Source organism: Oncorhynchus kisutch, linkage group LG14 (genome assembly GCF_002021735.2).
Source record: "Oncorhynchus kisutch isolate 150728-3 linkage group LG14, Okis_V2, whole genome shotgun sequence".
Taxonomy (NCBI): domain Eukaryota; kingdom Metazoa; phylum Chordata; class Actinopteri; order Salmoniformes; family Salmonidae; genus Oncorhynchus; species Oncorhynchus kisutch.
Window position 1 is genome coordinate 2,591,317 of NC_034187.2, and position 26,065 is coordinate 2,617,381.

A 26,065-nucleotide genomic window follows, 5' to 3' on the forward strand; every position below is an offset into this window, starting at 1 on the left:
TCTAGGTTGAAATACAGATAGAACAATGAGACAGATATTTCACCGGATGTATAAATGTGAAGCATTTATACTCACTACCATATTAGGTGGTGAGACAAAATCCAGTGGCTTGTATGTGGGAGAAGATGGATTTTGGCCGATATTCTTCAAATTTTCTTATCGATAAAACATTTAATTTCAATACAGTTTTCTGTTTCTAAAACTAGAATCTGTTACGAACAGAGTGGACACATGTTTGTAGACATTACTCGTTACAAAGGTAAAACAGAAATACGTTGTTTATAAGGAGTGCAAGGACACTTCACAGACTCGGAGTTCCCTAACGGAAATATGCAAATACTTGCGAGAACGCACCAATAGGCTCTCGCTATTTCATGCTTGTCTCTGCCCACTATGATTAATTTGCTCCCATTAGAAACGACAGGCTGTGGTTAATCTTGGCTTAGTTACACACATCTTTGGTCGAAGGGTTTTTACTAAATAGCACAGCCACAACGTCAAAATGGTCTATATCATAAACATTTATGAAAACACAAATGACCTTTTTGGTCTTAATTTAAGGTTAGGTTTAGCCATCTAATGCACATTCAGATGTCATAAATCAGCACTGCAGAGCTCTCCCTGTCCTCTGCCGTGTCTTGATTTTATTACTGTCGATGATATCTGGAAATGTGCATGTACACCCTGGCCCATCTACTGTTGCTAGCCCCAGTTCTGACTTGTACTCTGATATCTGCTTCACTGATTTCTGCTCTCGTAAAAGCCTGCGTTTTCTGCACATTAACACGAGAAACGTATTACCTAAAATGGATCAATTGAAAGTGTGGATTCACAGCTCCAATCCAGATGTGTTGGTCATTACTGAGACGTGGTTAAGGAAGAGTGTTTTGAATACTGATGTTAACCTTTCTGGTTATAACCTTTTTCTGCAAGACAGATCTTCCAAAGGTGGGGGAGTGACAATCTTTACCAAGGATCCCCTTCAGTGCTCGGTTGTCTCCACCAAGTCTGTCCCCAAACAATTTGATTTGCTGGTTTTAAAAGCATTCAACTTTCAAATATCTCTTTGTTGACTGTTGCTAGGTGCTATCGTCCTCCATCAGCACCGGCCTGTACCCTACCTGCCCTAAGCTCTCTACTGGCTCCTTACACTAAGTCTGAATTTGTCCTGCTAGGTGACCTAAACTGGGACATGCTTAAACCACCTGACCAAGTCCTAAAGCAATAGGACTTCTCAGATTATTACCAATCCCACAAGGTATGACTCCAAATACCCAGAAAAGGATTCTCTCCTCGATGTTATCTTCACAATAATCCTGATTGGTATCAGTCTGGTGTTTTCTGTAATGACCTTAGTGATCACTGTTTTAAAGCCTGTGTTTGTAATGGCTGCTCAGTGAAACGACCTGTCCTGATTTGTCATAGACGCTTGCTAAAACACTTTAATGAGCAATCCTTCCTTCATGACCTGGACTCTGTAAAATGGTATAGAATCAGCTTGATCCCCTCTGTCGAAGACGCTTGGACCTTCTTTTTAAAAATATTTTCAGTGGTATAACAAACACGCCCCATAAAGAAAATTAGAATTAAAAACAGGTTCAGCCCCTGGTTCGACCGTGATCTTGCAGTTACTCCACCTCAAGAATTGCATTTGATGAAAGGTTCGGCACACGCATACTCAGGCCGACTGGCTCTCGTTCAGGCAAATGAGAAATAAGTGCACTCAGGCTGTCTTGAAGGCCATAGTTGGTTACTTTAAGGAGCAGTTCTCTCTGTGAGTCGAACCCCAAGAAGTTCTGGAAAACAGTTAAAGACCTGGTGTATTAACCCTCCTCCTCACAGCTGCCCATGTCCCTTAATGTTGATGATGTGGTTGTTACTGACAAGGAGCACATGTCCCTTAATGATGATGTCGTTGTTACTGACAAGGAGCCCATGTCCCTTAATGATGATGTCGTTGTTACTGACAAGGAGCCCATGTCCCTTAATGTTGATGTGGTTGTTACTGACAAGGAGCCCATGTCCCTTAATGTTGATGTGGTTGTTACTGACAAGGAGCCCATGTCCCTTAATGATGATGATGTGGTTGTTACTGACAAGGAGCACATGTCCCTTAATGTTGATGTTGTTGTTACTGACAAGGAGCCCATGTCCCTTAATGTTGATGATGTGGTTGTTACTGACAAGGAGCACATGTCCCTTAATGATGATGGTGTGGTTGTTACTGACAAGGAGCACATGTCCCTTAATGTTGATGTCGTTGTTACTGACAAGAAGCACATGGCTGAGCTCTAATCACCACTTCATTAAGTCAGGATTCCTATTTTTTATTTAATTTAATTTAACCTTTATTTAACTAGGCAAGTCAGTTAAAAACAAATTCTTATTTTCAATGACGGCCTAGGAACAGTGTCTAACCCCAAGAAGTGTTGGAAAAACTTTCTTGATGTCTATAGTATTCTCTCTGGTATGCAATCTGGTTTCTGCTCAGGTTATGGACGTGTCACTGCAACCTTAATGGTCCTCAATGATGTCACCATTGCCCTTGATTCTAAGCAATGTTGTGCTGCTATTTTTATTGACTTGGCCAAAGCTTTTGATAAGGTAGACCGCGCTATTATATATATATATGGTTGCTGATAATGGGCCTCTGTACGCCTATGTAGATATTCCATAAAAAATCTGCTGTTTCCAGTTACAATAGTCATTTACAACATTAAAAATGTCTACACTGTATTTCTGATCAATTTGATATTATTTTAATGGTCCCAAAAAATGTGCTTTTCTTTCAAAAACATGGGCATTTTGAAGTGACACCAAACTTTTTGTTCAAAAGCTGGAAACGGCAGTTTACACAGACCCACCTTTGACAAATAATTCTCAGTGTGAAAAAGGCATCCCATGGTGTTTTATCAACGAGCTCAATGTATTCCAAACACTGGTGAGTAGTAAACAAAGCCCCCATCTGGTATTTTCTAATGAGAACTGTCTGGCACTCGTTGTTTCCCTGTTTTACTACTCAAAATATATTTTACCTAAAATTAGAAATACTCATAATTCAACCCTCTACATGCTTTTGCTCTTCCACTGCGTTAGATGTCGCAGTGACACAGATTTAAACTTGTTTCTTGTTCCTTTTCAGCGAATCTCCCGCTCAAGATTTGCTGGCTTCCTTAGCAACCGCCTTTCGATACGAACTGTGAAGGATCTTAGCAACCGCTCTTCGATGCGAACTGTGAAGAACATAGCAACCGCTCTTCGATACGAACTGTGAAGGATCTTAGCAACCGCTCTTCCATACGAACTGTGAAGGAATAGAAGCGTCCCTGGCTCCGAGACAACAGCAACATGGAGCCTCAGGAGCCAACTTCTCCCGCAGACGAGGCAGATGTAAACAGAGTAAGAAGTGTTCATTTTGTTGTATTAGCTACAATAAACAGGCAATCTTTGTTGTGCGCAAAGTTACAGGCGACCGAGGTATAAAATAACAGGAGTTTAGCCGAGACAAATGCGGAACCACCCCCTTTTGATTCACGTTAACTAGCTAACGACGTTATCTAACCGAGATGGCTAACATTAGCATTAGCTACCAGTAAAGTGGCTAGCTTAGCTACCAGTAACACGGCTAGCTTAGCTACCAGTAACACGGCTAACTTAGCTACCTGTAACACTGCTAGCTTAGCTACCTGTAACACGGCTAGCTTAGCTACCTGTAACACGGCTAGCTTAGCTACCAGTAACACGGCTAACTTAGCTACCAGTAACACGGCTAACTTAGCTACCAGTAAATGGCTAGCTTAGCTACCTGTAACACAGTTGGCTTAGCTACCAGTAACACGGCTAACTTAGTTACCAGTAACACAGCTAACTTAGTTACCAGTAACACGGCTAGCTTAGCTACCAGTAACACGGCTAACGTAGCTACCAGTAACACGGCTAACGTAGCTACCGGTAACACGGCTAGCTTAGCTACCAGTAACACGGCTAACTTAGCTACCAGTAACATGGCTAACTTAGCTACCAGTAAATGGCTAACTTAGGATACCAGTAACATGGCTAACTTAGCTACTAGTAACATGGCTAGCTTAGCTACCTGTAACACAGTTGGCTTAGCTACCAGTAACAAGGCTAACTTAGTTACCAGTAACACGGCTAGCTTAGCTACCAGTAACACGGCTAGCTTAGCTACCAGTAACACGGCTAACGTAGCTACTGGTAACACGGCTAACTTAGCTACCAGTAACACGGCTAACTTAGTTACCAGTAACATGGCTAACGTTACATACATTAGTACAGTCCCATAGAACAAGGAGCACAGTGGTGTGGGTTTTCTACAGAAACATTAAGTAGATTAGCTACATTTATTTGACCCATAAAACATGTCACATGTCTTGCCTGCTTTGCCCAAATAGGTTTTCCCTAACCACTCAAACCTAATAGGTAGTTAGTAACGTTAATTAAGATACAGTAACAAGTAAACTAAACTTATTTTCACAGGTAGACTGGATCTAACAGTCAAATACTCCACTTGAATCGCTTCTCAATTGCGATACGGCTCTAGAAACATAAATCCCTTTTACTTTCATATCACATCAACATCAATTCACAAATGAAAAGTATACACTTCCTGTATATACTGTGTTAACCGGCTTTATCACAGTTGCAGCCGACAGTATTTTTTAGTGAATGCGTTTCTGGTGGCCTTCTGTTTACACACAAGTGTTAGGAGCATTCAAGACAGATAGCTAATTCGATCATGTGGTCCCTCTGTCTTCCGTAAACATGCGCTGTAACATGGAGATATGGCCGTGTGGGAACACTAACCCTATAAATGTGTGTATCAATGTCACCTTTTTATTTAAATGTAATTGTTTTACAAGTAATCGCCGATATGAAAGATAATGTAGAAATTGAGCAAGTTAAGTTGACTAAACTGCTTGGTTGTAACACTGGATTGTGAACTGTCATGGTCGAAACATGTTGATACAACAGTAGCTAAGATGGGGAGGAGTCTGGCCATAATAAAGTGATGCTCTACCTTCTTAAATACACTATCAACAAGGCAGGTCCTACAGGCCCTAGTTTCTACCTTCTTAACAACACTATCAACAAGGCAGGTCCTACAGGCCCTAGTTTCTACCTTCTTAAAAACACTATCAACAAGGCAGGTCCTACAGGCCCTAGTTTCTACCTTCTTAACAACACTATCAACAAGGCAGGTCCTACAGGCCCTAGTTTCTACCTTCTTAACAACACTATCAACAAGGCAGGTCCTACAGGCCCTAGTTTCTACCTTCTTAACAGCACTATCAACAAGGCAGATCCTACAGACCCTAGTTTCTACCTTCTTAACAACACTATCAACAAGGCAGGTCCTACAGACCCTAGTTTCTACTTTCTTAACAATACTATCAACAAGGCAGGTCCTACAGGCCCTAGTTTCTACCTTCTTAACAACACTATCAACAAGGCAGGTCCTACAGGCCCTAGTTTCTACCTTCTTAATAACACTATCAACAAGGCAGATCCTACAGGCCCTAGTTTCTACCTTCTTAATAACACTATCAACAAGGCAGGTCCTACATGCCCTAGTTTCTACCTTCTTAATAACACTATCAACAAGGCAGGTCCTACAGGTCCTAGTTTCTACCTTCTTAACAACACTATCAACAAGGCAGGTCCTACAGGCCCTAGTTTCTACCTTCTTAATAACACTATCAACAAGGCAGGTCCTACAGGTCCTAGTTTCTACCTTCTTAATAACACTATCAACAAGGCAGGTCCTACAGGTCCTAGTTTCTACCTTCTTAACAACACTATCAACAAGGCAGGTCCTACAGGCCCTAGTTTCTACCTTCTTAACAACACTATCAACAAGGCAGGTCCTACAGGCCCTAGTTTCTACCTTCTTAACAGCACTATCAACAAGGCAGGTCCTACAGGCCCTAGTTTCTACCTTCTTAACAGCACTATCAACAAGACAGGTCCTACAGGCCCTAGTTTCTACCTTCTTAACAGCACTATCAACAAGGCAGGTCCTACAGGCCCTAGTTTCTACCTTCTTAACAGCACTATCAACAAGGCAGGTCCTACACGCCCTAGTTTTGTCACACCTGAACTACTGTTCAGTTGTGTAGTTAGGTGCTAGAATGAGGGACTAGAGAATAATATTTATTTATTTTTATTTATTTTACCTTTATTTAACCAGGTAGGCAAGTTGAGAACACCTTTATTTAACCAGGTAGGCAAGTTGAGAACAAGTTCTCATTTACAATTGCGACCTGGCCAAGATAAAGCAAAGCAGTTCGACAGATAAAACGACACAGAGTTACACATGGAGTAAAAAAAACATACAGTCAATAATGCAGTATAAATAAACAAACATACAGTCAATAATGCAGTATAAACAAGTCTATATACAATGTGAGCAAATTAGGTGAGAAGGGAGGTAAAGGCAAAAAAGGCCATGATGGCAAAGTAAGTACAATATAGCAAGTAAAATACTGGAATGGTAGTTTTGCAATGGAAGAATGTGCAAAGTAGAAATAAAAAATAATGGGGTGCAAAGCAGCAAAATAAATAAATAAATAAAAATTAAATACAGTTGGGAAAGAGGTAGTTGTTTGGGCTAAATTATAGGTGGGCTATGTACAGGTGCAGTAATCTGTGAGCTGCTCTGACAGTTGGTGCTTAAAGCTAGTGAGGGAGATAAGTGTTTCCAGTTTCAGAGATTTTTGTAGTTCATTAGCTTTGTAGTTCGTTAATTGCTCAGAACTATTTGATTTTGAACAGGGCAACACGGTTGGCCCTTGGATGTACACAGAGAGGTAACATTAATCATATGCATGTCAATCTCTCCTGGCTCAAAGTGGAGCAGAGATGAAGAGTAGCTGATGCCTTGACAGGAACTAATGGGGATCCATAATAATCCCCAGGAAGAGTAGCTGCTGCCTTGGCAGGAACTAATGGGGATCCATAATAAACCCCAGGAAGAGTAGCTGCTGCCTTGGCAGGAACTAATGGGGATCCATAATAAACCCCAGGAAGAGTAGCTGCTGTCTTGGCAGGAACTAATGGAGATCCATAATAAACCCCAGGAAGAGTAGCTGCTGCCTTGGCAGGAACTAATGGGGATCCATAATAAACCCCAGGAAGAGTAGCTGCTGCCTTGGCAGGAACTAATGGAGATCCATAATAAACCCCAGGAAGAGTAGCTGCTGCCTTGGCAGGAACTAATGGAGATCCATAATAAACCCCAGGAAGAGTAGCTGCTGCCTTGGCAGGAACTAATGGGGATCCATAATAAACCCCAGGAAGAGTAGCTGCTGCCTTGGCAGGAACTAATGGGGATCCATAATAAACCCCAGGAAGAGTAGCTGCTGCCTTGGCAGGAACTAATGGGGATCCATAATAAACCCCAGGAAGAGTAGCTGCTGCCTTGGCAGGAACTAATGGAGATCCATAATAAACCACAGGAAGAGTAGCTGCTGCCTTGGCAGGAACTATTGGGGATCCATAATAAACCCCAGCAAGAGTAGCTGCTGCCTTGGCAGGAACTAATGGGGATCCATAATAAACCCCAGGAAGAGTAGCTGCTGCCTTGGCAGGAACTAATGGAGATCCATAATAAACCCCAGGAAGAGTAGCTGCTGCCTTGGCAGGAACTATTGGGGATCCATAATAAACCCCAGGAAGAGTAGCTGCTGCCTTGGCAGGAACTAATGGAGATCCATAATAAACCCCAGGAAGAGTAGCTGCTGCCTTGGCAGGAACTAATGGGGATCCATAATAAACCCCAGGAAGAGTAGCTGCTGCCTTGGCAGGAACTAATGGGGATCCATAATAAACCCCAGGAAGAGTAGCTGCTGCCTTGGCAGGAACTAATGGGGATCCATAATAAACCCCAGGAAGAGTAGCTGCTGCCTTGGCAGGAACTAATGGGGATCCATAATAAACCCCAGGAAGAGTAGCTGCTGCCTTGGCAGGAACTAATGGGGATCCATAATAAACCCCAGGAAGAGTAGCTGCTGCCTTGGCAGGAACTAATGGGGATCCATAATAAACCCCAGGAAGAGTAGCTGCTGCCTTGGCAGGAACTAATGGGGATCCATAATAAACCCCAGGAAGAGTAGCTGCTGCCTTGGCAGGAACTAATGGAGATCCATAATAAACCCCAGGAAGAGTAGCTGCTGCCTTGGCAGGAACTAATGGAGATCCATAATAAACCCCAGGAAGAGTAGCTGCTGCCTTGGCAGGAACTAATGGAGATCCATAATAAACCCCAGGAAGAGTAGCTGCTGCCTTGGCAGGAACTAATGGAGATCCATAATAAACCCCAGGAAGAGTAGCTGCTGCCTTGGCAGGAACTAATGGAGATCCATAATAAACCCCAGGAAGAGTAGCTGCTGCCTTGACAGGAACTAATGGAGATCCATAATAAACCCCAGGAAGAGTAGCTGCTGCCTTGGCAGGAACTAATGGAGATCCATAATAAACCCCAGGAAGAGTAGCTGCTGCCTTGGCAGGAACTAATGGAGATCCATAATAAACCCCAGGAAGAGTAGCTGCTGCCTTGGCAGGAACTAATGGAGATCCATAATAAACCCCAGGAAGAGTAGCTGCTGCCTTGGCAGGAACTAATGGAGATCCATAATAAACCCCAGGAAGAGTAGCTGCTGCCTTGGCAGGAACTAATGGAGATCCATAATAAACCCCAGGAAGAGTAGCTGCTGCCTTGGCAGGAACTAATGGGGATCCATAATAAATACAAATACAAATAAGGACCTTCCTGTGTTTCCAAAACTGTTCCGGAAGCGATGCATGTTAATGTTCAAACCGAGTGTTGGGGCTCTATAATTTTGTATTTTTTTAAGTATATATATATTATTCCCTACATAATTACTGTTGTGTGTAATGTAATGGAACTGAGAGTCATGGCCAAGGGCTAGCTTACTAGCCAGTCAACATAACTTTTCAGCTATTAGGTTGCTGGAGCTGTCACCCTCAGGTCTGTCACCGAGTAGATGGGAAGTAAATCCAGCTGCTCTCTATGATCCACAATGCTAATGCCAATGCTAATGCCAATGCTAATGCCAATGCTAATGCCAATGCTAATGCCAATGCCAATGCTAATGCCAATGCTAATGCTAATGCCAATGCTAATGCCAATGCTAATGCCAATGCTAATGCCAATGCTAATGCCAATGCTAATGCCAATGCCAATGCTAATGCCAATGCTAATGCTAATGCCAATGCTAATGCCAATGCTAATGCTAATGTCAATGCCAATGCTAATGCCAATGCTAATGCCAATGCTAATGCCAATGCTAATGCTAATGCTCCTATGTTCTGAACATTTGTTGTTTGAAGAGGTACTGTTTTATTCTGTGAAGTTGCGGTTTTATTGAGGAGTTGGTGTTTTTATATTTTTTTTCCTTCTTAGTTTCAGAGGACCGAGTCATGGTTCCATCTCCCAGCAGAAGAGGACAGGAGTCAGTTCCTGGGTCTGGGTAAGACACGAGTCCACCGTGCTATGGAGGGTCAGTCTCAGCACTGTGCCAACCATACGTACAGACACACTTTCAACATGACAAGGCACTGGCAACTCCAACAACTAGATGACAGATTTTGCTCTTTGAAACTAGCTGTCTGTCTGTGTCTGTCATAAAACAACCTTTCTGTTCTGTTTTGAAACATGGGTCTCACAGGTGAATTAATCACCAGCAATGATAGAGATAACATTGTAATACATGTCGTTGTTTTTAATATGTTGATTATTATTTATTTTTTTCATTAGAATTTCAGGACAGTCGTCTGTCACCTGCCCTTGCTCTGCTACCAGAGTATGACTTCTCGGGATACTCTCTCTTCCAACAAACAACAGACTTAGAGTTTGCCCCTTTAAGGTAACGCTTTCTTCATTAGAAAATAAAACTGTTTATTAAAATAATAGTTTCATTACTATAAGGAACAAAGGTCACTATATCAGCATGAATAGTTTTAGGTTATTGAAAAGTAACCCGTGCTTGTGTTATGCACGTCTCCTGTTTGTCTTGTCAGGGGGTCTCCAGACGTGTCTGTAGCCTCTGAGAGGTTTCTGATACCACAGGCCAAGAAGGGCAGTAGCGGCGTTGTCCAGCCGTCTGACCCTCAGCATTCCTCTCTGTCCCAGCATCCTCTAGCCTACAACTCCACCCTGTCTGAGGTCAGCTGATCTTTCTCTACCTGTAACCTTCATATAGTAACCAATGCTTGCTACTTCTTGTCCCTCTTACTGTGCTAGCCTGCCAAATGGAGCCAACACCACCAGATCACAGAGCCAACACCACCAAATCACAGAGCCAAATGTAGCCAACACCACCAGATCACAGAGCCAACACCACCAGATCACAGAGCCAACACCACCAGATCACAGAGCCAACACCACCAAATCACAGAGCCAAATGTAGCCAACACCACCAGATCACAGAGCCAACACCACCAAATCACAGAGCCAAATGTAGCCAACACCACCAGATCACAGAGCCAACACCACCAGATCACAGAGCCAACACCACCAGATCACAGAGCCAACACCACCAAATCACAGAGCCAAATGTAGCCAACACCACCAGATCACAGAGCCAACACCACCAGATCACAGAGCCAAATGTAGCCAACACCACCAGATCACAGAGCCAACACCACCAAATCACAGAGCCAAATGTAGCCAACACCACCAGATCACAGAGCCAACACCACCAAATCACAGAGCCAACACCACCAGATCACAGAGCCAACACCAGCAGATCACAGAGCCAAGACCACCAAATCACAGAGCCAAATGTAGCCAACACCACCAGATCACAGAGCCAACACCACCAGATCACAGAGCTAACACCACCAGATCACAGAGCCAACACCACCAGATCACAGAGCCAACACCACCAGATCACAGAGCCAAATGTAGCCAACACCACCAGATCACAGAGCCAAATGTAGCCAACACCACCAGATCACAGAGCCAAATGTAGCCAACACCACCAGATCACAGAGCCAACACCACCAGATCACAGAACTAACACCACCAGATCACAGAGCCAACACCACCAAATCACAGAGCCAAATGTAGCCAACACCACCAGATGACAGAGCCAACACCACCAGATGACAGAGCCAACACCACCAGATCACAGAGCCAACACCACCAGATCACAGAGCTAAATGTAGCCAACACCACCAGATCACAGAGCCAACACCACCAGATCACAGAGCCAACACCACCAGATCACAGAGCCAACACCACCAGATGACAGAGCTAAATGTAGCCAACACCACCAGATCACAGAGCCAACACCACCAGATCACAGAGCCAACACCACCAGATCACAGAGCCAACACCACCAGATCACAGAGCTAAATGTAGCCAACACCACCAGATCACAGAGCCAACACCACCAGATCACAGAGCCAACACCACCAGATCACAGAGCCAACACCACCAGATCACAGAGCTAAATGTAGCCAACACCACCAGATCACAGAGCCAACACCACCAGATCACAGAGCTAAATGTAGCCAACACCACCAGATCACAGAGCCAACACCACCAGATCACAGAGCCAACACCACCAGATCACAGAGCTAAATGTAGCCAACACCACCAGATCACAGAGCTAACACCACCAGATCACAGAGCCAACACCACCAGATCACAGAGCTAAATGTAGCCAACACCACCAGATCACAGAGCTAAATGTAGCCAACACCACCAAATCACAGAGCTAAATGTAGCCAACACCACCAAATCACAGAGCTAAATGTAGCCAACACCACAAGATCACAGAGCTAAATGTAGCCAACACCACCAGATCACAGAGCTAAATGTAGCCAACACCACCAGATCACAGAGCTAAATGTAGCCAACACCACCAGATCACAGAGCTAAATGTAGCCAACACCACCAGATCATAGAGCTAAATGTAGCCAACACCACCAGATCACAGAGCTAAATGTAGCCAACACCACCAGATCACAGAGCCAACACCACCAGATCACAGAGCCAACACCACCAGATCACAGAGCTAACACCACCAGATCACAGAGCCAACACCACCAGATCACAGAGCCAACACCACCAGATCACAGAGCCAACACCACCAGATCACAGAGCCAACACCACCAGATCACAGAGCCAACACCACCAGATCACAGAGCCAATACCACCAGATCACAGAGCCAACACCACCAGATCACAGAGCCAACACCACCAGATCACAGAGCCAACACCACCAGATCACAGAGCCAACACCACCAGATCACAGAGCCAACACCACCAGATCACAGAGCCAACACCACCAGATCACAGAGCTAAATGTAGCCAACACCACCAAATCACAGAGCTAAATGTAGCCAACACCACCAAATCACAGAGCTAAATGTAGCCAACACCACCAAATCACAGAGCTAAATGTAGCCAACACCACAAGATCACAGAGCTAAATGTAGCCAACACCACCAGATCACAGAGCTAAATGTAGCCAACACCACCAGATCACAGAGCTAAATGTAGCCAACACCACCAGATCACAGAGCTAAATGTAGCCAACACCACCAGATCATAGAGCTAAATGTAGCCAACACCACCAGATCACAGAGCTAAATGTAGCCAACACCACCAGATCACAGAGCCAACACCACCAGATCACAGAGCCAACACCACCAGATCACAGAGCCAACACCACCAGATCACAGAGCCAACACCACCAGATCACAGAGCCAACACCACCAGATCACAGAGCCAATACCACCAGATCACAGAGCCAACACCACCAGATCACAGAGCCAACACCACCAGATCACAGAGCCAACACCACCAGATCACAGAGCCAACACCACCAGATCACAGAGCCAACACCACCAGATCACAGAGCCAACACCACCAGATCACAGAGCCAACACCACCAGATCACAGAGCTAACACCACCAGATCACAGAGCCAACACCACCAGATCACAGAGCTAACACCACCAGATCACAGAGCCAACACCACCAGATCACAGAGCCAACACCACCAGATCACAGAGCCAACACCACCAGATCACAGAGCCAACACCACCAGATCACAGAGCCAACACCACCAGATCACAGAGCCAACACCACCAGATCACAGAGCCAACACCACCAGATCACAGAGCCAACACCACCAGATCACAGAGCCAACACCACCAGATCACAGAGCCAACACCACCAGATCACAGAGCCAACACCACCAGATCACAGAGCCAACACCACCAGATCACAGAGCCAACACCACCAGATCACAGAGCCAACACCACCAGATCACAGAGCCAACACCGTCAGAGGAAATGAAGAATAAACAGAAAATCAACATTGTCTGGTGATATTGTTTAGTGGATCTGGTAGCAACAAGACAATTATAATAATAATTTAGGGGGTGTTTATATTTGTCCTGTTAGACACTGGTACAAGTGTGTATTGGAAATGTGGTTCTCGCATATCCCAACTTCCCCTTAGACACCCCTAGGTAGTGGGGCCAGGGTCACCATTGTCACCAGCTCCCCTGAAGCAATTAGAGTTAAGTGCCTTGCTGAAGGGCACAAGTGACATATTTTTCCTCTTGTCTGCTCTGGGATTCAAACCAGCGACTTTTCAGCTACTGGCCCAATGCTCTAATCTCGAGGCTACCTGCTGCCCCAATTAGTGTCCATAGCTGGTTTGTTTTGTGTTTGGTACGATTTATGCTTTCTGTCTCAGCACCCTCTGGGTCACACCTCCACCCTGTCTCGGTCAGAGGAGAGGGCCAGTAGCTGCTGCTCCCTCTCCGAACACAGCATGTCCCCTGGTGACGGGTTGGGACAACCAGGGGACGACCGCTACCCAGCCACCGTCAGGGATAACGAGGGGCAGAAGACTCATCGTTCTGGGGTACTGTGTAAATTCCTCCATCTATATTCTGTCTCTATATTTTCTCTAATGCTGGCATTACCATATCACCAAGTAAAATTCTGTGTATATGTAAATGTCCTTGGCGAATAAAGGCGGTTTCTGATTCTGATCACTAGACACGTACCAGTCTCCTTGACCCAGACAGACCTCTGGCCGTGTTCCCTGACGACAACGCTTCGTTCCTCAGCGGGGACATCCCTGTCAGAAAGCTGCTGGATCTGCTCCAGAAGGACGTTGGCATGCCCAGCGGTAGCAGCAGTGCCGTCTCCTCTGCCTCTGAGACCTCTCGCAACAGGACTAACTTCTTTGGGGGAGAATCCAGGAGTGACCGCTGTGTTTCCAAACCAGATGGCTTGAGAGAAGAGAGGGATGTGAGCCAAAGAGCGCTGCCTGACGTCTCACCTGAGCTGCTGCCTGACGTCTCACCTGAGCTGCTGCCTGACGTCTCACCTGAGCTGCTGCCTTACGTCTCACCTGAGCTGCTGCCTTACGTCTCACCTGAGCTGCTGCCTGACGTGTCATCGCCAGTCACAGGGAGAAGAGAAGGCCCTCAAGGAGGAGCCTCCGTCTCACCTGAGAAGACGGAGAAACTCAAAAGTAAACCGTCTTCACGGATGTCTGAAATTTCCAACATCACCATCCGTTCCCTGAGCAGCCAGCCGGACGAAAGCAGTAATGCGTCCCGCAGGCAGCTCTGCTCGGAGCTAGAGAGGAGTCTGGACTCTGAGCCTGGAGCAGAGACCCGGGGAGGTACCAGCCGTGGGCCCATACCCTCCTTACACAGTGAAGTCAACACACCTGACATTGTCACCAATACACCTAACGTTTCAACCACTGGATCCGCCAAAGGGAGGTTGAGCGTGACCAGAGGGCTACGGGCCAGTGTGTTAGGGCCAGGGGCTGGGGTCGGGCCCCAGTTTTCAGCAGGGTTCAGTGTGGAGCGAGGCCATAGGGAGAGAGACCTCTGGTCCTCAGGGAACCAGACAGGCACAGAACCAGACGTGTCGTTCCTGAGCCTTCTCCCCCAGCCCGTGTCCCAGTCCACCCCAGGTGTGTTCCTCCACGCTCCAGTCAGATCCAGCACTAAGCTGTCTGCCCTCACCTGTAACATGGAGGTCTCTCAGCGCTCCTCAGGCTCCAGAGTCTCCTCCCAGCCTGCTGTAGACACGCTGCCTGATAGAGCCACCCCTGTCCGGGACCCCCCTCTGCCTGCCAGAGAGACAGTACAGGAGCACTCAGGAAGAAGCCACCATTCTCTCCCCAGTCTTAACTACCTACAGAAGGTTGATGCCTGGAAGGCCAACCAAAGTTCAAACAAGATGTCGTTCTATGACAACTTGTCTCTTCAGGGCTTCTCCGGGGTCTCTCCCAAGCAGAAGGCCTACGATGCAGTCTCTGACTCTCTGACCCGTATGTTGACTCTTCCACAGCTGGGCAACCAGACCCTCAGCATGTGTGAATCTGGACCCTCCCCCCCTAGCAGAGGGGAGGCAGCAGGTAGTGGTCTTCCTGAGAGAGAGGACACAGCAGGGCCTGTAGGAGGGCCATCCCCCCTGGGCAGGTCTCAGTCCCACTCCTCCCTCAACACAGTGGTCACGTCTATCCAGAGAGGTCAGCATGCACAGACATACACTGACCAGGACAGCAGCCAGACACAGCCAGAGGAGGAGAGTGCTACAGGGCAGCGCAGGGAGTTGGAGAGGAGCCGGGGAGGGTCAGGGTCAGACAGGGTTCAGTCAGGAGGTGGACCTGAACAGCCCAGTGGTGCTCCAACCGAGCCCTCTCCCTTCATCAGCCTGGGACGCTTCAATAACGTGTCATCAAAGCGAGACGTCCTCTCCAGCTCCCAGGACAGTGGCCACAGCGGGCAGAACTTTGAGGTGCCCGTCAGGGCTGCTTCTTCTTCTGTGGTCAGTCTGGAGGTGGATAACTATGCCCCGTACTGGTCCTCCAAACCATCCTCACCACACAGGGAGAGGGAGCTGAACATTGAAGAAAGGATTCCGGTAAGACTAATTTGACAACTTATGTGAGGAGGGATGCTGTCCAATGTCGGCTGCTCTGTTGATCTGAAAATAACACCATATCTATACAATGACATATTCTCATGGATTCACTGTATATGACTGTTTTGATTCTGATCTGCAGATGTACCTTCACAACCTTGGGATCGACCAATCTCCTTCTACGATCCTCAATCCCTTTGGACCTCGAGGGCCAATCAGAGAGCCAGAGTTCTCTCCCACTGATCTGTGCACCATAAAGGGATCCACAGCCACTGGCACGCCAACCAAGAGCACACAGCCTTCTGAAGGTAGGTAGGGAACAATCCTAAAGGACAGCCTTCTGATGGTAGGTAGGTAGGTAACCATCCTAAAGGACAGCCTTCTGATGGTAGGTAACAATCCTAAAGGACAGCCTTCTGATGGTAGGTAGGTAGGTAGCCATCCTAAAGGACAGCCTTCTGATGGTAGGTAGGTAAGCATCCTAAAGGACAGTCTTCTGATGGTAGGTAGGTAGGTAGCCATCCTAAAGGACAGCCTTCTGATGGTAGGTAGGTAAGCATCCTAAAGGACAGCCTTCTGATGGTAGGTAACCATCCTAAAAGACAGCCTTCTGATGGTAGGTAGCCATCCTAAAGGACAGCCTTCTGATGGTAGGTAACCATCCTAAAGGACAGTCTTCTGATGGTAGGTAGGTAGGTAACCATCCTAAAGGACAGTCTTCTGATGGTAGGTACCCATCCTAAAGGACAGTCTTCTGATGGTAGGTAGGTAACCATCCTAAAGGACAGTCTTCTGATGGTAGGTAGGTAACCATCCTAAAGGACAGTCTTCTGATGGTAGGTAGGTAGGTAGGTAACCATCCTAAAGGACAGTCTTCTGATGGTAGGTAGGTAGGTAACCATCCTAAAGGACAGTCTTCTGATGGTAGGTAACAATCCTAAAGGACAGCCTTCTGATGGTAGGTAGGTAACCATCCTAAAGGACAGTCTTCTGATGGCAGGTAGGTAGGTAACCATCCTAAAGGACAGTCTTCTGATGGTAGGTAGGTAACCATCCTAAAGGACAGTCTTCTGATGGTAGGTAGGTAGGTAACCATCCTAAAGGACAGTCTTCTGATGGTAGGTAACCCATCCTAAAGGACAGTCTTCTGATGGTAGGTAGGTAGGTAACCATCCTAAAGGACAGTCTTCTGATGGTAGGTAACCATCCTAAAGGACAGTCTTCTGAAGGTAGGTAGGTAACCATCCTAAAGGACAGTCTTCTGATGGCAGGTAGGTAGGTAACCATCCTAAAGGACAGTCTTCTGATGGTAGGTAGGTAACCATCCTAAAGGACAGTCTTCTGATGGTAGGTAGGTAGGTAACCATCCTAAAGGACAGTCTTCTGATGGTAGGTAACCCATCCTAAAGGACAGTCTTCTGATGGTAGGTAGGTAGGTAACCATCCTAAAGGACAGTCTTCTGATGGTAGGTAACCATCCTAAAGGACAGTCTTCTGAAGGTAGGTAGGTAACCATCCTAAAGGACAGTCTTCTGATGGCAGGTAGGTAGGTAACCATCCTAAAGGACAGTCTTCTGATGGTAGGTAGGTAACCATCCTAAAGGACAGTCTTCTGGTGGTAGGTAGGTAACCATCCTAAAGGACAGTCTTCTGATGGTAGGTAGGTAGGTAACCATCCTAAAGACAGCCTTCTGATGGTAGATAGGTAACCATCCTAAAGGACAGTCTTCTGATGGTAGGTAACCCATCCTAAAGGACAGTCTTCTGATGGTAGGTGGGTAACCCATCCTAAAGACAGCCTTCTGATGGTTGGTAGGTAGGTAACAATCCTAAAGGACAGTCTTCTGATGGTAGGTAACCCATCCTAAAGACAGCCTTCTGATGGTTGGTAGGTAGGTAACAATCGTAAAGGAAAGTCTTCTGATGGTAGGTAACCCATCCTAAAGACAGCCTTCTGATGGTTGGTAGGTAGGTAACAATCGTAAAGGACAGTCTTCTGATGGTAGGTTACCCATCCTAAAGGACAGTCTTCTGATGGTAGGTAGGTAGCCATCCTAAAGGACAGCCTTCTGATGGTAGGTAGGTTGGTAGGTAGATAGGTAACCCATCCTAAAGGACAGTCTTCTGATGGTAGGTAGGTAGCCATCCTAAAGGACAGTCTTCTGATGGTAGGTAGGTAGCCATCCTAAATGACAGCCTTCTGATGGTAGGTTGGTTGGTAGGTAGGTAGGTAGGTAACCATCCTAAATGACAGCCTTCTGATGGTAGGTAGGTAGGTTGGTAGGTAGGTAGGTAACCATCCTAAATGACATCCTTCTGATGGTAGGTAGGTTGGTAGGTAACCATCCTAAATGACAGCCTTCTGATGGTAGGTATGTTGGTAGGTAGGTAGGTAGCCATCCTAAAGGGCAGCCTTCTGATGGTAGGTAGGTAGGTTGGTAGGTAGGTAGGTAGGTAACCATCCATCCATAGCCATCCTAAAGGGCAGCCTTCTGATGGTAGGTAGGTTGGTAGGTAGGTTGGTAGGTAGGTAGGTAACCATCCTAAAAGACAGCCTTCTGATGGTAGGTAACCCATCCTAAAGGACAGCCTTCTGATGGTAGGTTGGTAGGTAGGTAGGTAGGTAACCATCCTAAATGACAGCCTTCTGATGGTAGGTAGGTAGGTAACCATCCTAAAGGGCAGCCTTCTGATGGTAGGTTGGTAGGTAGGTAGGTTGGTAGGTAGGTAGGTAGGTAGGTAGGTTGGTAGGTAGGTAGGTTGGTAGGTAGGTAGGTAACCATCCATCCATCCATAGCCATCCTAAAGGGCAGCCTTCTGATGGTAGGTAGGTTGGTAGGTAGGTAGGTATGTAGGTAACCATCCTAAAAGACAGCCTTCTGATGGTAGGTAGGTAACCATCCTAAAATACAGCCTTCTGATGGTAGATAGGTAACCATCCTAAAGGACAGTCTTCTGATGGTTGGTAGGTAGGTAGGTTGGTAGGTAGGTAACCATCCTAAAAGACAGCCTTCTGGTGGTAGGTAGGTAACCATCCTAAAGGACAGCCTTCTGATGGTAGGTAGGTGGGTAGGTAACCATCCATCCATCCATAGCCATCCTAAAGGGCAGCCTTATGATGGTAGGTAGGAAGGTAGGTAGGTAGGCAGGCAGGCTGGTAGGTAGGTAGGTAGGCAGGCAGGCAGGCAGGTAGGTAGGTAGGTAGGTAGGTAGGTAGGTAGGTAGGTAGGTAGGTAGGTTGGTAGGTAGGTTGGTAGGTAACCATCCATCCATCCTAAAGGGCAGTGTTATGAATTAATTCTTATTATTTCATCCTTCCACCAGAAATGGTCCTGAAACAAATATAGCGTTGCTTCCCAAGCCAGCTGGTCCTTCGTTCTATTGGTTCAGTTGCCAGAGACACGACCCAGTCGTTCGGTCTTTTTGTTCTGTATCTATGGACGAGACCCGGTCGTTCAGTCTTTTTGTTCTGTATCTATGGACCCGACCCAGTCGTTCAGTCTGTATCTATGGACACGACCCAGTCGTTCAGTCTGTATCTATGGACACGACCCAGTCGTTCAGTCTGTATCTATGGACACGACCCAGTCGTTCAGTCTGTATCTATGGACACGACCCAGTCGTTCAGTCTGTATCTATGGACACGACCCAGTCGTTCAGTCTGTATCTATGGACACGACCCAGTAGTTCGTTCTAAATGTTCCATTGCCAGACTGGCTGGTAACGTTCTTATCCCTTGCTTGCTAGCTAGCCAACTACGGCTAATTTACAGTCACGTCAGACAGCGTTGCCAGAATAACAGCAAAGTAGCTGCATTTGTTGAAGCTGTTTTCTAGTGACATTTATGTGGATACATCCATAACAATGAGCTAATGAGGCCCGGTTTCACCTGGTATAGAAAATGTGCTCTCTCATCAGGACACTGTTGTTCAGAGGAGCTAGCCAACAACACAGCTAACACAATCACTTCAAACTGAATCTGGAAACACTTCAAACTAGTTGACCTCCGTCTCCATATAGTGGAGACCAAGTTTATAAATTGCCTGGCTGGGCTGATGAGACAGTGGATTGTACAGTCAGATGGAACAGAGTAAATAGGCATTTTAACATCATAGATTTAACCGGTGACAACTTGTGGAATAGACACTGTCTGAAATGAGGTTTTAACCAATCAGCATTCAAGATTAGACCCAAGTAACATCCTCTCCTCTTCCGTGGTGTTCCCAGGCGACAGCCCTCATAAAGGAGAGTTCTCCAGGTCCAGCCTGCTGTCTGTGGCTTCAAGCATGTCTCTACCTCTCAGTGTGGACAGCCTCCATCTCCATCCCATAAGGAGCCAGGCAGAGAACACTAGGAGCTGCCTGTCCCCCTCTCCGGGACCAGACAGAGACAGGTTTCCCAGCCAGGGCAGTCTGAGGATGGCCCTCTGCCCCCTGGATATCTCAGTGGAGAACACAGTGCTCCAGGACTCCCAGCAGGATCCTCACTGCCTCCAGCCATCCTCCCCTGCACCACAGTCCACCCAGCCCCTTGACCTCCACAGCTACCAGCTCCCTGCACCAGAGTCCAAAAATAAAAAGTACCCTGGCTTGCTTCCGGACCTACAGTCCACTGAACAACATCAGAGAGACAGCAGAGTGAATGTCTCTACCCAGGCTGCTATAGAGCTGGCAGGGAGGCTTGAGTCCAGTGCTGACAGCTTATCTCAGTACAGAGACAGGGTCAAAAACAGCTTATCTCATTACAAAGATGGAGACCGAGACAGTTTATACAGGAACAGAGACGTCTTGTCTCAGTACAGAGACAGTGCAGTAGCGTCCTGTCCCCAGGTTAACACCACCATGGATCGTAGTAATCCTGATGATTCCTTCGTAGGCTCCCAGACTCTGCAGGACATTAGGCTTCTGCTGGGCCGGGCTGAAAACATTGTGTCTGGTGGGTCCTCCACCTCTGGCGCCTCCTCCCACCTCCTCCACTCTGACGACGACATCCTGCTCCTCTCTCTCAGGAGGAAGATGGAGGTATTCCAGGACTCCTCCTTCACCTCCTCCTCTGGTGGGGCCGGGGTGGGGGACCCAAGGAGTCACTCCTCCTTGCTTTGGGCCCGCTCCTCCTCTGACTCCATGCTGCCGGCAGTTAGGAAGACGGATAAGGAGAGGGAGAGCTCTGCCTACAACGGGGAAGGTCATGTCAGGCTAACCAGAGAAGCAGAGCATCAGTCCACACCTGCCAGAGAGGAGTCTGGGCGACTACTACAGGACAGAGAGCATTATGGAAGACCACAGGACAGTTCTGAAGATAGAGAGCATCATGGAAGACCAAGGGACAGTTCTGAAGACAGAGAGCATCATGGGAGATCACATGACAGTTCTGAAGACCGAGAGCATCATGGAAGACCAAGGGACAGTTCTGAAGACAGAGAGCATCATGGGAGATCAAATGACAGTTCTGAAGACCGAGAGCATTATGGGAGACCACCACAGGACAGTTCTGAGCACAGAGAGCATTATGGGAGACCACCACAGGACATCTCTGGCAGTAGCTCCACCTTCCTCCTGACCGAATCCGTGCGGAGGGCGGAGCCTGAGGGCTGCAGTGCTGGCCTCTCGGACACGCGGATTGGCCCTGTGCTGTTGTCAGTTATGCCGGTCAGCCAACCTGGTCCCTCATTGGGTGATGCTGGCATTGGCAAGCTGCAGCAGGCTCCAACAACACCAGTGGGAGGAGGACACACAGAAGTGCAGATGGCTCCAGAAGAGGGAAGCTCTTCGTCCTCTTCGTCCTCCTGTCCCATGGGCTCTGAGCAGGGGTGTGGAGGTCTGTCTGAGCCGGCCCACGGTGGGGATCAGGGTGGAGATGCTCTGAGTGATGGTGGCAGCAGCAGCAGTTCTCTAGCAGCCAGGGTAGCCAGGCTGCTCCAGAATGAGTCCCCAGCCACGGTGGCGTCCCTATCCAGCCGAGCCAGTACCGCCACAGCAGACCTGGAGGAAAGCAGAGCCAGAGGTCAGTAACTAACCCACTACCAAGGCTTCGACCCAAATGGAGCCCTATTCTGTAGTGCACTATTTTTGACCAGGGCCTATTGGGCTCTGAGCAAATGTAGTGACACTAAGTAGGGAATAGGGCTCCATTTGGGAGTGTGATGCACTAATAGTACCTACCTAGGGTCTGCTTACCACAAGTATTGGGTAGGGATTAACACCGGTAACTGTCCCGGGAACACTTTACACCCCCCCCCCTCCCCCCAAAAAAATATGACAAGACATGGGAAATGACAATATTTTCCCCAATGTGGCACTAATGCAATTCCACAGTATGAGCAGCAGCAGATTGGCACATTATCCCACCAGGTAGAAGCAGATTGGCACATTATCCCACCAGGTAGAAGCAGATTGGCACATTATCCCACCAGGTAGAAGCAGATTGGCACATTATCCCACCAGGTAGAAGCCGATTGGCACATTATCCCACCAGGTAGAAGCAGATTGGCACATTATCCCACCAGGTAGAAGCAGATTGGCACATTATCCCACCAGGTAGAAGCAGATTGGCACATTATCCCACCAGGTAGAAGCAGATTGGCACATTATCCCACCAGGTAGAAGCAGATTGGCACATTATCCCACCAGGTAGAAGCAGATTGGCACATTATCCCACCAGGTAGAAGCAGATTGGCACATTATCCCACCGGGTAGAAGCAGATTGGCACATTATCCCACCAGGTAGAAGCAGATTGGCACATTATCCCACCAGGTAGAAGCAGATTGGCACATTATCCCACCAGGTAGAAGCAGATTGGCACATTATCCCACCAGGTAGAAGCAGATTGGCACATTATCCCACCAGGTAGAAGCAGATTGGCACATTATCCCACCAGGTAGAAGCAGATTGGCACATTATCCCACCAGGTAGAAGCAGATTGGCACATTATCCCACCATTATCCCACCCGAGCCCGGTGAGCTGAGGCCTTGTCTGACCCGAGCCCGGTGAGCTGAGGCCTGGTCTGACCCGAGCCCGGTGAGCTGAGGCCTGGTCTGACCCGAGCCCGGTGAGCTGAGGCCTGGTCTGACCCGAGCCCGGTGAGCTGAGGCCTGGTCTGACCCGAGCCCGGTGAGCTGAGGCCTGGTCTGACCCGAGCCCGGTGAGCTGAGGCCTGGTCTGACACGAGCCCGGTGAGCTGAGGCCTGGTCTGACACAAGCCCGGTGAGCTGAGGCCTGGTCTGACCCAAGCCCGGTGAGCTGAGGCCTGGTCTGACCCAAGCCCGGTGAGCTGAGGCCTGGTCTGACACAAGCCCGGTGAGCTGAGGCCTGGTCTCGTACGACATCACTGAAGTTAAATGATCCCGAAACTGAAATAAAAAAGGCAGATTTCTAGGAAACAGTAAGCTGTATTGATTTAAGCTGGGGTTGAGAACAGTGGTGAAAGCAGGCAGCAGCATCATGAGGAGACGAGGAAACAGCCATTGGGCCTAGAAAAACTCCCCTTAGTTATGATCAACTGAATTATGAACAGATTGGAATAAAGTAAGCTAATGCAAATAAAGGCATGTCTCAAAGTCTTGCTTACAGTACACTGGAACTCCCTGTTAACTAAGTCATATACAACTGATGTACTCATTATGGGGCGGCAGGGAGCCTAGTGGTTAAGAGTGTAGGGGAGGCAGGTAGCCTAGTGGTTAGTGTAGGGAGGCAGGTAGCCTAGTGGTTAGAGTGTAGAGGAGGCAGGTAGTCTAGTGGTTAGAGTGTAGAGGGTGGCAGGTAGTCTAGTGGTTAGAGTGTAGAGGAGGCAGGTAGCCTAGTGGTTAGAGTGTAGAGGAGGTAGGTAGCCTAGTGGTTAGAGTGTAGGGGAGGCAGGTAGCCTAGTGGTTAATAGTGTAGTCGGGGCAGGTAGCCTAGTGGTTAGTGTAGGGAGGCAGGTAGCCTAGTGGTTAGAGTGTAGAGGAGGCAGGTAGCCTAGTGGTTAGAGTGTAGAGGAGGCAGGTAGTCTAGTGGTTAGAGTGTAGAGGAGGCAGGTAGCCTAGTGGTTAGAGTGTAGAGGAGGTAGGTAGCCTAGTGGTTAGAGTGTAGGGGAGGCAGGTAGCCTAGTGGTTAATAGTGTAGTCGGGGCAGGTAGCCTAGTGGTTAGTGTAGGGAGGCAGGTAGCCTAGTGGTTAGAGTGTAGAGGAGGCAGGTAGCCTAGTGGTTAGAGTGTAGGGGGGGCAGGGAGCCTAGTGGTTAGTGTAGGGAGGCAGGTAGCCTAGAGGTTAGAGTGTAGAGGAGGTAGGTAGCCTAGTGGTTAGAGTGTAGGGGAGGCAGGTAGCCTAGTGGTTAATAGTGTAGTCGGGGCAGGTAGCCTAGTGGTTAGTGTAGGGAGGCAGGTAGCCTAGTGGTTAGAGTGTAGAGGAGGCAGGTAGCCTAGTGGTTAGAGTGTAGAGGAGGCAGGTAGCCTAGTGGTTAGAGTGTAGAGGAGGCAGGTAGTCTAGTGGTTAGAGTGTAGGGGGGGCAGGGAGCCTAGTGGTTAGTGTAGGGAGGCAGGTAGCCTAGAGGTTAGAGTGTAGAGGAGGTAGGTAGCCTAGTGGTTAGAGTGTAGGGGAGGCAGGTAGCCTAATGGTTAATAGTGTAGTCGGGGCAGGTAGCCTAGTGGTTAGTGTAGGGAGGCAGGTAGCCTAGTGGTTAGAGTGTAGAGGAGGCAGGTAGCCTAGTGGTTAGAGTGTAGGGGGGGCAGGTAGCCTAGTGGTTAAGAGTGTAGGGGGGGCAGGTAGCCTAGTGGTTAGAGTGTAGGGGGGGCAGGTAGCCTAGTGGTTAGTGTGTAGGGGGGGCAGGTAGCCTAGTGGTTAGAGTGTAGGGGGGGCAGGTAGCCTAGTAGTTAGAGTGTAGGGGGGGCAGGTAGCCTAGTGGTTAGAGTGTAGGGGGGGCAGGTAGCCTAGTGGTTAGTGTAGGGAGGCAGGTAGCCTAGTGGTTAGAGTGTAGGGGGGGCAGGTAGCCTAGTGGTTAGTGTAGGGAGGCAGGTAGCCTAGTGGTTAGAGTGTAGGGGGGGCAGGTAGCCTAGTGGTTAGTGTGTAGGGGGGGCAGGTAGGTTAGTGTAGGGAGGCAGGTAGCCTAGTGGTTAGAGTGTAGGGGGGGCAGGTAGCCTAGTGGTTAGTGTGTAGGGGGGGCAGGTAGCCTAGTGGTTAGTGTGTAGGGGGGGCAGGTAGCCTAGTGGTTAGAGTGTAGGGGGGGCAGGTAGCCTAGTGGTTAGAGTGTAGGGGGGGCAGGTAGCCTAGTGGTTAGTGTAGGGAGGCAGGTAGCCTAGTGGTTAGAGTGTAGGGGGGGCAGGTAGGTTAGTGTAGGGAGGCAGGTAGCCTAGTGGTTAGAGTGTAGGGGGGGCAGATAGCCTAGTGGTTAGTGTAGGGAGGCAGGTATCTTTACATAGTGGTGCAGCTCCCTCTTATTTGGGGAGAACCTTGGCCTTGTGACCATTTTGGGGATTTTAAACACTTTTAATGGGCATTTCTGATTTTTGCATTTATTTCCCAGGCAGTGGTGTAAATTACTTAAGGAAAAAAAATACTTGAAAGTACTACTTAAGTCGTTTTTCTGGGTATCTGTACTTTGCTATTTATAATTTTTGACCATTTTTTTTCTTCACTACATTCTTGAAGAAAATGGGGTACTTTTTATTCCATACATTTTCCCCGAAACCCAAACGTACATGTTGAATGCTTATCAGGAAAATGGTCTAATTCACACACTCAACATAACATCCCTGGGCATCCCTACTGTCTCTGATCTGGAGGACTCTCTAAACAGAGAACATCCCTGGTCATCCCTACTGCCTCTGATCTGGAGGACTCTCTAAACAGAGAACATCCCTGGTCTTCCCTACTGCCTCTGATCTGGAGGACTCACTAAACAGAGAACATCCCTGGTCATCCCTACTGCCTCTGATCTGATCTGGAGGACTCTCTAAACAGAGAACATCCCTGGTCATCCCTACTGCCTCTGATCTGGAGGACTCTCTAAACAGAGAACATCCCTGGTCATCCCTACTGCCTCTGATCTGGAGGACTCTCTAAACAGAGAACATCCCAGTCATCCCTACTGCCTCTGATCTGGAGGACTCTCTAAACAGAGAACATCCCTGGTCATCCCT

At 47.8% G+C, this 26,065-nt stretch overlaps 1 protein-coding gene across 1 annotated transcript in view; it reads left to right on the forward strand.

The window, feature by feature from the left end:
• The first annotated feature begins 3,126 nt into the window (after window positions 1–3,126).
• Window positions 3,127–26,065, forward strand: part of alms1 (ALMS1 centrosome and basal body associated protein) — a 37,440-nt gene continuing 14,501 nt past the window's right edge. The window contains exons 1-8 of the mRNA XM_031787584.1: window positions 3,127–3,399; window positions 9,443–9,509; window positions 9,797–9,905; window positions 10,060–10,204; window positions 13,756–13,926; window positions 14,064–15,953; window positions 16,096–16,261; window positions 20,181–21,956. Coding sequence (XP_031643444.1) covers window positions 3,349–3,399; window positions 9,443–9,509; window positions 9,797–9,905; window positions 10,060–10,204; window positions 13,756–13,926; window positions 14,064–15,953; window positions 16,096–16,261; window positions 20,181–21,956 — 4,375 coding nt within the window. The 5' untranslated portion in view covers window positions 3,127–3,348. The remainder of the gene's footprint in view (window positions 3,400–9,442; window positions 9,510–9,796; window positions 9,906–10,059; window positions 10,205–13,755; window positions 13,927–14,063; window positions 15,954–16,095; window positions 16,262–20,180; window positions 21,957–26,065) is intronic.